The 14,160-nt window shown below is 51.2% G+C and overlaps 1 protein-coding gene across 2 annotated transcripts in view; it reads left to right on the top strand.

The window, feature by feature from the left end:
• The first annotated feature begins 321 nt into the window (after positions 1 to 321).
• RAPGEF1 (Rap guanine nucleotide exchange factor 1) overlaps positions 322 to 14,160 on the top strand; it is a 137,049-nt gene continuing 123,210 nt past the window's right edge. The window contains exon 1 of one of the 2 annotated variants that reach the window (XM_055317586.1): positions 322 to 470. In XM_055317586.1, coding sequence (XP_055173561.1) covers positions 446 to 470 — 25 coding nt within the window. In that variant the 5' untranslated portion in view covers positions 322 to 445. Of the gene's footprint in view, positions 471 to 2,860; positions 2,901 to 14,160 lie in introns of those variants that run through there. The other variant, XM_055317592.1, reaches the window with a different exon arrangement.

Here is a 14,160-nt window from a genome sequence, read left to right on the forward strand (position 1 = left end):
GGCAGGGGGCGCTGCGTCCCACGCCAGGGCGGGCTCCGCGCGGCTCCGGGCCGGCAGGGGGCGCTGGGCTCGGGGCGGCGCGGCGGGCGCCCGGCAGGGGGCGCTCTGGCCGCGGCGGAGGCGGCCGGGGCGGGGCGGCGGCGGCGGCCGGCTGCTCGCGGGGCCGGGCCAGCGGCGGCGGCGGCGGCGGCGGCGGCGGCGGCGGCGGCAGGGGCAGCGGAGGAGGCGGAGCGGCGGCGGCGGCGGCGGCGGCCCCGGGGGCGGCGGCGGCGGCGGCGGGGGCGGGGGCGGGGGGCGGGAGCGCCGCCGGCCGAGCGCACAGGCCGCGGCCCGCGGAGCCCGCCATGCCGGCGCGGGTGTGAGGCGCGGCGGGCCAGGGCCGAGGCGAGCGGCGGCGGGGCCCGGCCCCAGGAGCGGCGGCCTCGGCCTCCGGCGCAGCCCGGAAATGTCCGGCCGGCTGGAGAAAGCAGGTGAGCGCGGGCGGCGCGGGCGGCGCGGGCGGCGCGGGCGGCGCGGGGGGGGCGGGCGGGGCGGGCGGGGCGGGCCTGGCGCGCGGCGGGGGAGCCTCCGCCCAGGCCTGGGGCCGCCGCCCGCCGCCCGCCGCCCGCCGCCCGCCGCCCGCCGCCCGCGGGCGCTCCGGGGCCGGTCTGCGGGGCGGGCCCGCGCGCTGTCCCCGCCGCCGACCCCCCCCCCCCCCGCGCCGAGGCGACCCGCCGCCTTTGTGTGCTCCCGGAGACCCCGAGCGGCCCTTCCGGCCCGTGCAGGGCAGGAGCGACCCCCGGTCCGGGGCGGCCGCGGGGGGCGGGCAGGCGGGCAGGCGGGCCCGGGGCGCTGTCGGAGCCCGCGCGGCTCAGCGCCCCGACTCGGGACTCGGGGCTCGGGGCTCGGGCGTCCGGGCGGCGGCGGCGGCGGCACCCCCGAGCCGCAAGCCCCGGAGCCCCGGAGCCCCGGCGGACGCGGACGCGGACGCTGCTCGGAGCGCGGCCGGGCCCCGGAGGACGCTTCTGCCACCTTGACCGAGGGTCTCCACGCCCCGGGCTCCGCGGCGCCTCCCGAGTGTCGCTTGGGAAGCCCCCGCGGTTCTGGGTGACGGGGGCTCGGGCCGGCTGGGAGCCTGGGCCCGGGGCTGCAGCGCCGTGCCTCGGGCGTGCGCGGCGCCCACCCAGAAATGTCTTGGTTGGTTCAGGGACTCGGTGAACGGTGCCCCAGAATGGTGGGTACTCCCGGGGAGGTTGGCTTAGAAGTGTGACGCCAGTGGGATTTTCTCCGATTGCAAAGAGACGTTCATTGTCAGAAACGTGAAAGTTGCGGAAGAGTGAAAAGTGAGCCAAAAAGCACCTGTGAGCACCCCATGGGCCGCTTCCTGAAGCCCAGACCGCGCGGATGAGGTGAACCGGCGCTGCTGTCCTCTGTCCTCCGAGCACCGAGGCCTAAGGCCGGCGTAGGTCCTCCCGGCACAGACTGGCCCTCTCTGGGCACCGCCTCCTGCTGCGGGCTGGGGCTGCGGCTGGGGCTGCGGGCTGGGGGCTGCGGGCTGCGGGCTGCGGGCTGCGGGCTGCGGGCTGCAGCAGATGCAGAGACCGCTACGCGCCTGCCTCAGAGAAGCCCGCCCGAGGCACGGAGAGCCCAGCTAGCCAACACCCCACCCGCAGGCCGCCTGAAGCGCACCGCCGCGGGAGCCCGGGCCTGGGCCGCGGGAAAGGGGGGCCTCATTGGTGAGGCCGTTGGGGGCGCCCTTTGTGCTGGGCTCCGTGGAGAGGGTAAGGGGTCCCCAGGTGGAGTGGAGACGGGGCGGGGGGGGGGAGGGGGGGCAGAGTGGAAGGGGCCGAGCAGGGGGCTGCGGGGCACTCAAGAGGCAAAGCAGGAGAGTTCTGAGGTTGGCAGGAAGACCAGGGCTGGCACTTCATGTGGAGCCAGCAAGAACTCCATCCTTGTGGTATTAGGCCTTTGGCTGTGATTCACACACAGCCGTCAGGGGAGATGAGGACGCTCCTGGAATGACAGGCACATCTTCCCGGTGGTTTCTGCTGATCATTGTAGGTGGACTTCCCTTTGCACTTCCACGAGATTTCTGTTGGTGTTTTCTAAACCTCCTACTCTTATAAGCCACCAGCAGCGTTTCATTGAAAAGAAAGGTCCGTGGGGGAAGTGGGGACCCCGGTTAGCAAGCAAGCAGTCTCTGGTAAGTAACGGAGCCTGATTGTAGTAAGCAAGTCATTGTCCGCCTCTGGGGGAGATCTTTTTGAGACTGTCCCTCCCGCTGCTCTGGAGTATACTGACTTACTCATTCGGCAGAGCCTGGCTGTGGGAGGGGTCATGCGCATCGCCTTCCTCTGAGACCCTACCATTTCTTGGGGATGCAGAAAGGCAAGCCTCAGTTCGAGCTGTCCCTGGTCCTCTCTGCTCCAGGCCCCATGTGGGATCAAGACAGTCTGGGTTCCAGAGGGTGGCAGAGGGTCAGCTTCTTGGCTGGTTCGGGGCCTGTCCAGTGAGGCTTGGTGGAGGAGGGTTGACATTGAAGGACCCAGGAAGAAGGCTAGGGCGAAGGCTGATGGGTCAGGGAGCTCCCTGGAGTGAGCTTGTGGGTAGGCCTGGCAAAGACAAGAGGTTCTTCCCAAGAGCTAAAAGGGACAAGGGAGGGTTCTTCCCAAGCTCTGGACAAGGGAGGACACTGGACTCTGGGTTGGGGATGTCAGTTTTGAAAGGCCACACTGGCAGGAGATGTGTAGCTGCCCCAAGGCCACTTTGGGGGAACCAGTGATCTTGGTTCTGGTCCTGCACACAGGCATGATGCGTCTCATTTTGTTCAGTGCTTCCTTCCGGCAAGCATATCATGTGCGGACTGTTGATGTTCCCTGATGTTTCTGGAGCTTAAATGCCTCTTCTGCCTGTGAACAGAGGTAACTGGCTGGTGGCTCTGGGCTGGTTTCAGTCCATAGACATGTTGTGTTTGATCCATACACATTGTTGAAAAAAAGAACTAGTGGCCAGTATTTAAAAATCAGGAAATCACTCACATATCTCAGCTTTCTGGTTCTCCTGAAAAAAGAAGTAGCTCTAAGGCCTTGTTTCGTTCATACAAGGCAGCATGGGCGGGGGGGCCCCACCACTCCTGCTGCCAGCCACTGCTCTGATTCCTGTTTCCCACTTGGGCTGTTGACATTTGAGTCTGTGGCCCCTTCCTTGGAGAAACCATTTGTGTTTGTTTGCTTTTCATCTGGACTTTGAAATCTTTGCCCCATTCCTTCATTGATTCATTCCTCGGTCCCTCCATTCGGCACTGATTTTGTGTAGGCTCCACACGAGGCTCTGGAGATGGCAGCGCTAGACTCAGTAGACATCGCAGTGTATAGCCCAGGCACTGGCTCTGGCAGTGTGGGGAGCACGGGGGAGCTCAGGAGGGGTCACATCAGGCTTGTAGGGGTGGGTCTTGGGGAGCCAGTTCTGTGAGGATTTGAGATTCAGAGTGAGACTCGGGTGAGTTGAGTTAGCAGGGTGCAACAGAGGGATGGGAAAGAAGGTGGCTTCAGTTACGCCGTGTTCATCAGAGTCTCTCTTGCTCATTCGTGCCTTCATTCCTTCACCAGATAGTTGATCCAGCATCTCCTAGGGGCCTGGACCTCTTCTGGTCCTTGGAATACAACAGAGATCTCTGCCTCCTGGGCCTTACCTTCTCACCAGGAAAGATAATCAAAGTATATACGTGATATGAAGATGTAAATTATGCAGGTGTTTGTTTTTTTAATTCTCTTTCCCTGGTCTGCGTTCCCAGCAGAGCAGTCCGTCTAGGAGTTTTATCACTCATCAACACCCTTGGCCAGCCCTGTAGGCTCCCTGTGACCCTGAGCTGTTCACTGGGGCTGACATGGTGGCAGGATGACCAGACCAGTGCACCGCCAGAGGACAAAATAACTTTGGCATCTCAGATTTAAGTGTACATTTTACAGATGTGTGAAGAGTCTTTGATTAGAAAGAAAATTGTACACCGACTATATTCACAGTAACTTTCTGTCATTACATATTTTTAGAACAGAGGAAAGATGCAAGTACTGTCACATGAGGCTGTAGACTTTTGGCCTGGTAAAGAGTTCTTGTAGATCAGCAGTCACTGTATTTTTATCAATTTTAAAGCTTCTTTCAAATTTTACACTTCCTTTTCCCCCCACAATTAACAGTCTTTGTGGTCAAAATGAATCCAGTCAACAAATACAACATTTTTTTATGGCACCTGGTAGTCCTTCATTCACTCACACCTGCAACACTCAATTGAGTCCCTCCTTGTTGGCAAACACCGTGACACCTCACAGTGGCAGAGTCCGCAGAAGGCTGGCCCTTCCAGGGTCACAGTCCAAAAGTAACATCAAAACAGTCTTGAACATCCCTGCAGTGTCTTGTGGTTTTGAGAATGCAGTGAGGGACCCAGTCATCTCACTCTGTTCTCAGGACCGGCCCTGGGCGGGGGACGGGGTGGGAGTAGTGGGTTGTTTTGCACCTGAGGGCAACTAAGATCCTGGGTAGTTTGGTCACTTTTGTGGGGGCGGGGGGACTATAGCCCCATTGCAGTACAGTGGGGAACCGACCCCAGTGGTCCCCAGCCGCCTTTCTGCCTTCACAGAGCACTGCTTAGAGAGTCTCTATGGTGCTGGGGACACAGTAGCTTTCCATCTTAATTCCTGTTGATGTTTCATTTCTTTTCTGATCTTACCAAAGGCAGGAGGGGGACCTCAGTTAAATTAAGGTAGGCCCAGGGCAGTCTTTAGGCTGCATATGAGACTAATGATACCAATAACATTAGCAGTCCTATCAGGAGAGGACTAGTATGAATGCAGGCTATGTTTCACAAAATTAGCCACAGCAACCCCAAAGGTTTCCTGGTCTCCTGAGCAGCTGTTGGCAAGAGGTGGTTTGAATGGGATTCCTTGTAGCCGACAGACCTGATAGGAGGCCTATAAAGATGAGTCATGTATGAGCTTGCAGAAAAATCATTTCCCAAATTAGCCCGGATTGCAGAATGCCTTGAGCATTCTGGGGCTGGGTCTTACCTCAGGCCAGCTGGATGTGTTCCCCGTTGCCATAATAAGATGACGCACTGGGACGAGCAGCGGGCCCAGTAGCATCGCCAGCCACCCCGCCCGTGGAGCAGCCGACTGGGTGACTGGGCGCCACGCTGCTGGGACAGGTGTCCCTCTGATCCGTCACCCACCTTGCCCCAAAGGCTCTTTTATGATTAAAAAAACAAAACCCATGGTTTGTGAGTTATTAAGGGATTTGTCATCTTAGTTTCTGGCTCTTTGTTTTAAGCCATTTGACTAAAAATTGGAGGCCTGTCATTGTGACCTTGGGGAGTCCTTTCCCTTTTCTGGTTCTCATTTTCTCCATCAGTGCTCTGAAGGGTCAGGATTCTGAAATTAGTACTTTCCTGTTTTGTTTGAAAGCAGCAGGTCCTCTTCTATTTTATTTTTTTTATTATTTTTTTATTTTTTTATTTATGATAGTCGCAGAGAGAGAGAGAGAGAGGCAGAGACACAGGCAGGGAAGCAGGCTCCATGCACCGGAAGCCCGATGTGGGATTCGATCCCAGGTCTCCAGGATCGTGCCCTGGGCCAAAGGCAGGCGCCAAACCGCTGCGCCACCCAGGGATCCCTATTTTATTTTTTTTTAAAGATTTTATTTATTTATTAGAGAGAGAGAGAGGCAGAGACACAAGCAGAGGGAGAAGTAGGCTCCATGCAGGGAGCCGGATGTGAGATCCTGGGTCTCCAGGATCACGCCCTGGGCTGAAGGCGGCGCTAAACTGCTAAGCCACCAGGGCGGCCCAGCAGGTCCTTTTCTAAACCTAAGGGGGCCGTTAGATAATGGGTAATGGGAGCCACTTTGAGGACAGTGAATCTTACGTGCTCAGCTGTGGCGCCAAGGATCCTTCTTGGGTCCTCCACCAAACAGTGTGAAAACCCACTTCCTAGCTGTGCTCAGCCTCCTCTACCAAAACCAGCTAGCTCTGGTCTCCGAGTGCCTTCTCTTCCTCCAGCAGATAATGAATCCCATGGGAAGGCCCCAAATAAACACTTGGGTAGAATGGTATTGTTTAGCTCATTCAGAAACCAGAGCCTTGCTTTCCTTCCTGAAAGTTAAAAATCAACAAATACAGTCTTGACTAGAGCATTAGCTTCTTGAGGGAGTGTGCCCGTCTGGTCCCCCCCACAGGCTTGCCTGTGCTGCAACTAGAATGTAGAGGGTGCTCAGTAATTACTTGAAGAATGAATGGATTTAGTTGATATAATCATAGAATGAATTTAGGTCTCTGATTCCAAGTCTCAGAATTATTATTATTTTTAAATATTTTCCTTTTAAGTAAACTCTACATCCACTGTGGGGCTTGAACTCACGACTCTGAGATCAAGACTCTCACACTCCACTGACTGAGCCAGCAAGGCTCCCCAAAATACCTTTAAATGGAGCTTCTGGGTTTTGAGTTGCCAGTTAGAATGTTTCTTGGTGACTTAGTAAGACCTGTAATCTGATCAGAAACTGCAGATAGTTGGGGGTTTGTGTTAACCATGTACATTGATGGCTGTTTTAGTTCAGTTTCCTGAGTGCTTTGGTGAGCTTTTTCCTCATCTCATAGTGAGACTGAGATCAAAGTCCCAAAACACTCAATTGAGAAAGCTCTACAACACAATGAGAGACTGAGCCATACTCAGCTCTGACACTGTGATGGTCAGGCAGCTGCCGACCGGTCTGTGCGGGTCTGTGGGACGCAGAGGGATAGAGTCCTCTCAGACAGTACTCGTGTGCATTTAAACAGTTGTGACTCTGCCTCTCATTTACAGACCACTGGCATACGCCAGTTGTTCTGCTCAGCCTGCTGCCCACAACCAGGTCACGATGAGTCCCTGCACCTACTTATTTTTGTCAGTTGGCCTCTGAGTGTTATTTAGGACACGCTGCCTGCACCATCAGCTCTGTTTATGGTACATGCTCCCTGAGGGGGTAGGAGAGCTGTGGGCTGGTGGGGTTTTCCTGGCTCCCCCTTTCTTCTTTGTCAAAGGCCTTAGGCAGAATCTCTCATGTCATATCCTCCTCCTCTGTGGGCAAAGATGCAGTGGAGAGATTTACCTACCGGATTGAAAGTCTGCTATCTGATGGTCACTGTTCCTCTTCCTCCCCACCTTTTTCTTCCAGGCTGTGGTTCTGAAGATTGATGATGGTTCTCTGAACCAGTCCCGACTGCAGTCCAGACTGCGTCTTTTTAAAATACTGTTACTGGCCCTCAACAGCTTTGACCCTCTGTTCTCATTAGTTCCTCAAAGGTGATCTTTCTCCTTGCTTTTCACTGGCTTGCTGGCACCACACAGTCATTTTACTGCAAATTAAGTTTTGTGATCAGCAAACTCTCCCCCACTTTTAAAGCACGGAAGAAATGGAGTTGTCAACCACAGGGTGGCTTGTGGTGCTTCCCAGGGTGGGAGACAAAAGGGCGGAGTTCAGGCATTCAGTTTCTAGCTTTTCAAAAATTTGTGCCATCAGTGTGGACTTGACAGATGTGGCTCCCAGCCGCATGCCAAACTGTTGAGAATGGCAGCCCGCCCATGGCCTCCTTGAGCAGGCCTGTGATGCTGGCAGGCTTTGGGAGAAGGTAGATGTGGATGTGGAATGAAAAGAGGGACAGCGGAAGTCCAGTGCAATGGAATGGATATGAACTACCACTTAGTTGGCCCAAAACAAGCAAACAAAAAAAACTCCAAAACTTCTGTTTGGAAACAGTGGTTCTATTTATTTGCTGGTTATGGATAATCCCTCTCCTTCACACAACTGCTTGTGAATAAATAGATGGATGATTGTGCATAGGTCATGGATCTGGCTACTCTTGGCTCCTCCTCTCAATAATAAGTGCAAATAATAACAGCAGCTAACTTTCATTGAGCACTTACCACTGGTACATTACCCGTACCAGTCTCCTCTGTGCTGCATGCTTTACACACGTGGTCTCATTTAATCCTTACAGAGGAACTTCTCTTTCTGCAGAGGACGAAACTGAGACACAGAGCTTTTCTTTTGTGCCTAGGATCCTGAGATCCAGAATAGCTGAGATTTGCCCATGGTCGTGTGCTCAGTGGAGGCCAAATTGCGACCTCAGCCCATATGACTACTTCCCATTTATCTGTATTTTTGTTGGCTGTGATGACATGATTCTCTTGACTGTTGTGATTTGGGTAGATATGAGCCTCCACATTTCCAGGGACCCCGCTGCCACTGAGGCAGCCGCTAGTCACTAGCTGCTAGACACTAAAAGTGCCACTAGATAATGCTAATGGGGATGTTGGAGGAGACATTGGACCTGGCTCTCCTGGTCGCTCCAGCTCATGAGGAGGGACCAGGAAGGCCTGCTTCATGCTGGGTGACCTGGGGCAGATGACTTAATCTTTCTGAGCTTCTGGCACCTCTGTTGTAACCCAGTGGAGTGGACAAAACCCATCTCTGGACCCTTTCTTAATGCTGATTCTTTGTGAGCCTAGTCTGCAGTATTAAAGGGGGGAGGGCGGAGTTAGATGTATTGAGTTGTTTCGTTGGTTTTTAATGACACTGATACTGCGGGGCACTTAACTGTCGTCACAGTAAAACTTACATAATCCTTTATAGCTTTCAAAACACTTCTGTAGACATGAGGTGTTTTGCTGTTGTTTGGGGTTTTGTTCTTTAGTTATGATAAAATATTGGAGTCATATGGCATTTTTAATCTCTGTTGAGGAGGACAACAGCTCACAGTTGCTGGATATTTCCTGTGTGCTAGGCACTGCTAGGAGCCTTACCTTTAGATAGTGGATGATTTGATTAGTTTTGTTCTTGTAGAGAGAGCAAAATGACAGGTATTGTGCACATTTGGCAGTTGAAGAAAGGGAGGGGACATGGTGAGAAGTGACTAGCTGAGATCACGCTCTGAGTGGGAGGCAGAGCTCTTCTCTTCCCCTCCTCCTCTGCTTGTCTTCCCCAGATCCAGAGTCTAGTGCTGGTCCTCTACAGAGCCACCAGGAGGCTGGCCTGAAGCCACCCTCAGTGTCTTTTCTTTGGCATCCCCTGGGGCTTTCCAGCCCCTCTGAGGGCCCTGAAGGTGTGTCCATATCTCTCTACAGGGTTTTGAAGTAGCTTCTGGTTTCTCAGAGGTGACTAAAAAAGTGAATTTGCTAAAAATATTGTATGAGAATCTGCTTTGGATGTGAACAATACAGAGAGGTCCTTACTTGAAATAGCTCCATCCGCCCACCTCCCCACCCACCCACCATCCACCCATCTATGTATTAGTGGCTGAGTACTCCCTGAGTGCCAGTTGTCTGCCAGGGCAGGGAAGGGTACTGAGAAGATCAAAGGCATCTGTACCCTTAGGGAGTTGACAGTCTGGCCACCACCTGTGCTATGTGCAGGAGACTTTTGACTTAGGCTTTCATACTCTCAATGTTCATCCATGTTGGAAGCAGCCTGAGCCCAGCCTGGAGGTCAGGAGACCCGCCTCATGGGCCCCAGCTCTGCATGCAAGCACCAGATCTGTGCACCTCTGAGCCCTCAGGCTCCCCATCTGCGAAATGAGAGGCTGGACTCAGTTTGGAACAGTGATGGAGGCATGGGCCTCCGAGTCCTACAGCTGTGGATTGGGATCCAGCTCTCCCATAGGATGGGTGTGGGATCTTGGATGAATTGCTTTGCCTGTGTAAGTCTCTGTTCTATTATCTGTAAAATGGAGAAAATCATAACCAGGCCTACCTTATGGTCTTGAGGAAAGATTAAATGAGATGATATACATAAAGCGTATTAGCAGAGTCTTGACACATTAAGTGCTCATAAGCATTAGCTTTTGTTCTTCCCTAATATCCTCTTCTGCTCTAAAATGACAGTTTCTTTAAAAAAAAAAATCATATGTAGGTGAAATTCAGACCTCTGTGCTCATGGAAGATGGGGAGCAGGCTATTGAGGTATTTCCTTCCAGGGTGTCTCTCTCTCTCTCTCTCTCTCTCTTTTTTTTACATTTGAGAAAGCTGAATTCCAGGGAATAGATTTTTGTAACTAAGTAATAAACCTCCAAAAAGATCATTTATAGGGGGAATAGATGGCATTTCATTTCAACTACACATGGCCCTAGCACATGTGGGTAGATTGATGATAGTCCTGATTATATTCTTTTTAAAGTCTATGTAGAAGGAATAGGCCCATCTTCATGGGTAGCAGCTTATCTCAGAGTCACACTGTATCTTTGCTTCCTCCCAAGTTTCTCCTTGCAGGGGTGACTCTCAGGATTCATTAAGCCATCTTTGTTCAGCTCTGAAGGTGAAAGGACCCAGTATGGTGTTTTTGTCTTGTGACAGTTAAAATGCCACAAGCTGTTTGAGGTCCTCTTGTACAAGTCACTTACAAATCGTGTTGAACGCCATGAACAGGTGATTTCATACCCTGATTTTTCTTCCTTGATAATTTTTTGCAATTAGGATAAATTGAGAAATCCTAATGTATTGTTCTGAATCTCCCCTCACCTGCGTCCCCCTGGGCTCTTGTGACAGGTGAAAGGAAATGTGTACAGTGTCCTTGCAGGTTTGTCACTGCAGCTCACTCAGCACAGGGCTCTTTGCAGAGAGCCCAGAGACCAGTCAACCCTTTTCACTCTCTTTAATCACTGGGTCCTGGAGCTACAGAACCTCTCACTTAATTAGCATAACCACACTAATTTGTGCTCCTGCCTCAGCTTGTCAAGAGTGCCTTACAAATATTAATTCTCTGAGCTCATCAGAAAACCAAAGGCACAGATCAAAAGCATGCTTTCCTGCATGATCTATCCTTGTTTTTTCTGTTCACTGGGAGCTGTCTCTATTAATTACCCTAAATGTGCAGGGTTGTAAACTGCAGTTTTTATATTTGACCAAGATAGGAATTGGGCTAAGGACCTGGACCGCATTTCAGCCCTGTTTCCTAGCTCTGGCTTGGTAGGTGAGGAAATTGTGTGGACTAAAATCACCATGGGGGACATACCACTAGGACTGCTTGGAACTGAGGCATCTTTGAGCGATGGAGAGAACTGGCCTGAGTGTCTGGCACTGTCACTGCCAGAGGCCCGCTGTGCCCTGTGGGGCAAGCCATAATCCCTCCCTGGACCTTGGAACTAGAGTTACGATTCCTGAATTTTTGAGTTACGATTCCTGAATTTTTTGAGATCGTTAGGTCCTACTAAGTATCTGGTGGAAGCTCTGTAGACCCTGTCCCCAGGGAGAAAGATTCATTTACGTGTTGTGGACGTGGTTCTGCCCACTCTAAATTCCTTCTACTGTAGGAGAAATAATAATTAGCAAACACTCCACATCTCGAAAAGCTTGAATGGAATCTCACGTATCCAAAATAATCAGGACTTAGTTTCTCCTAGTTCAGTCAGACCTGGGTTCAGATGTAATAATTACACATTCCTGGAGTTTTGTGAGGGTTCCACGAGATGATGCATGTAACTGAGCATAATGTCTGTGTGGAAAAAAGGAGAAATTCTTTTGCAGGGCACCTGGGTGGCTCAGTGGTTGAGCATCTGCCTTTGGCCCTGGTCATGATTTTGGGGTCTTGGGATTGAGTTCCACATTGGGCTCCCCACAGGAAACCTGCTTCTCCCTCTGCCTGTGTCTCCGCCTCTCTCTGTGTCTCTCATGAATGAATAAATAAAATATAAAAAAAAAAAACCCTCTTTTGCCTTCTGCATGAACATTTTTTTTTTTAATTTACATGCAGTAAAACTGACCTTCTTTTGGGTGTACGATTCTCTGAATTTTACCTCATCTCTAGATATGTGTAACCACCATGACAGCCTTGCTGTCTCTTTGGTTCCATCTTGCTGTCTCTTTGTGGTCAGACCCTTCCCCTACCCCTGACATCCAGCAGCCATTGATCTGTTTCCCATCCTTGTAGTTTCGCCTTTTCCAGAACATCACCGAGTATGTAACTTTGGAGATGGGCTTCTTTTACTCAACATAGTGGCTTTGAGATTCATGAAGTTGTTTTTATCAGTATTTTACTCTTTCTTATTGCTGAGTAGTATTCCATTGTATACACATAGTCCACGTTTATCTACTTAAAATTTGACCTTGGTTAACAACTAGATCTGTTTTCTGGAAATAGATAAAGATGGCATTTGATTAACAAAAATCAGGCAACCCAATTAAAAAACTTGAGTAGACATCTCCAAAGAAGACACGCAAATGGCTAATAAGAACATAAAAAGATGCTCAGCATCATCAATCATTAGGGAAATGTAGATCAAAACCACAAATGCCACCTCATGCCCATTAACATGGCTGCTTTCAAAAGGGAAAAAAAACAGGAAATAAAACACGTATTGATGAGGATGTATAGAAACTAGAGCTGTTGGCACAGGCTGCCATCCTTCTACACACACAGCTCTGGAGGCATACCTCTGACCCTGGCTCTAGGGCTTGCTGAGACACCTTCTCCCTCAGTTCCAAGGTTCTTGGCACTCTAGTTTTTGCCCTCCATGTGGCATAGTGGCCACAGAGATGACACACAGAGATCGCCTGGGCAGGGAAAGGCCCAGAGACTTCATGGAGAAGAAGTTGGGACCCAGTTACAACCAAAAACCTGGTGAACCCATCCCAGCTGAGGGGACCAGTCATTGAGGAAAGAAGCCATCTAGGTTGTTTCATCCATGGGAGCAGTTCCTCATTACCTAGAATAGAGTTGATATAGGACATCTCTGTGTATAACTCCAGATCCTCTCAGGCTTACCTGTCATTTAATCTAGCCATTGCTGCCCAGATCAGTTCTGCATAGGCATCAGCCAACTGCACATGGGTGTCACATGGCCCCTCTCCAGGGCTTCTCTTTAATGCTGCAGTGTGGGAGACTATAGAAATCTACTTGGCATGCACAACCCAGAAGTGCCAGGGACTTAAAACTTTTTGAGGCAAACTGACCGGTAAAGATGAGAACCAGTGGACAACTGCTTTTTCTTTCATCGTCAGATCAACAGTCTGAAGACAGAGTACCTGAAACTTTGTCTTCAACTTCTCAGAAGGTCTGTGGGATTAAGGAAAGATTTTTTTTTTTTTTGAGTGGAGCCCAATGGGGTGAGGGCCTTGAACTCAGGACCCTGAGATCAAGACCTGAGCTGGGATCAAGAGTCAGATGCTTGGGACACCTGCGTGGCTCAGCAGGTGGGCGCCTGGCTTTGGCTCAAGTCGTGATCCCGGGATCTGGGATCGAGTCCTGCATTGGGCTCCTGCGGGAGGCCTGCTTATCCCTCTGCAATGTCTCTGCCTCTCTCTCTCTCTCTCTCTCTGTCTCTCTCATGAATAAATAAATAAATCTTAAAAAAAAAAAAAAGTCAGATGCTTAACTGACTGAGCCCCCCGGGCACCCCAGGCACAGATCTTTGATCATGTCTCCTTGTGCTTGCCCGTGCCTCATTCCTGCCCTCTGAGGTCACGCTCTTCCACTCCTCAGTAGTGTTTGGACATTAAAAAAAGAAATTGGAACCATTGCGCACTATCGGTGGGAATGTAAATGGTACAGTTGCTATGGAAAACAGTATGGCAGTTCCTCAAAAAAATTAAAAATAGAATTACCATAAGATATAGCAGTTCTTCAGAGTATGTAACCAAAAGAAATAAAAGCAAGATCTCAAAAGAATATTTGTATACCCAGGTTCATAGTAGCATTGTTCGCAATAGCCCAAAGGTAGAAGCAACTCAAGTGTCTAATGATGGATGAATAAATAAAGTGTGGTGTATACACACAGTGGAACATTATCCAATCTTAAAAAGGAATGAAATTCTGACACGTGCTTCATCATGGATGAACCTTGAGGGCATTATGGTCAGATGAAATATGCCAGTCACAAAAGGACAAATACTGTGCAAGATACCTAAAGGTAGGGATCCCTGGGTGGCGCAGCGGTTTGGTGCCTGCCTTTGGCCCAGGGCGTGATCCTGGAGACCTGGGATCGAATCCCATGTCGGGCTCCCGGTGCATGGAACCTGCTTCTCCCTCTGCCTGTGTCTCTGCCTCTCTCTCTCTCTGTGACTATCATAAATACATAAAAATTAAAAAAAAAAAAAAGATACCTAAAGGTAGTCCAAATCATAGAAACAGGAAGAGAGTAGAATGGTGGTTGCAGGGGCTGAG

The sequence above is a fragment of the Nyctereutes procyonoides genome, unplaced genomic scaffold (genome assembly GCF_905146905.1).
Source record: "Nyctereutes procyonoides isolate TBG_1078 unplaced genomic scaffold, NYPRO_anot_genome, whole genome shotgun sequence".
Lineage (NCBI taxonomy): Eukaryota > Metazoa > Chordata > Mammalia > Carnivora > Canidae > Nyctereutes > Nyctereutes procyonoides.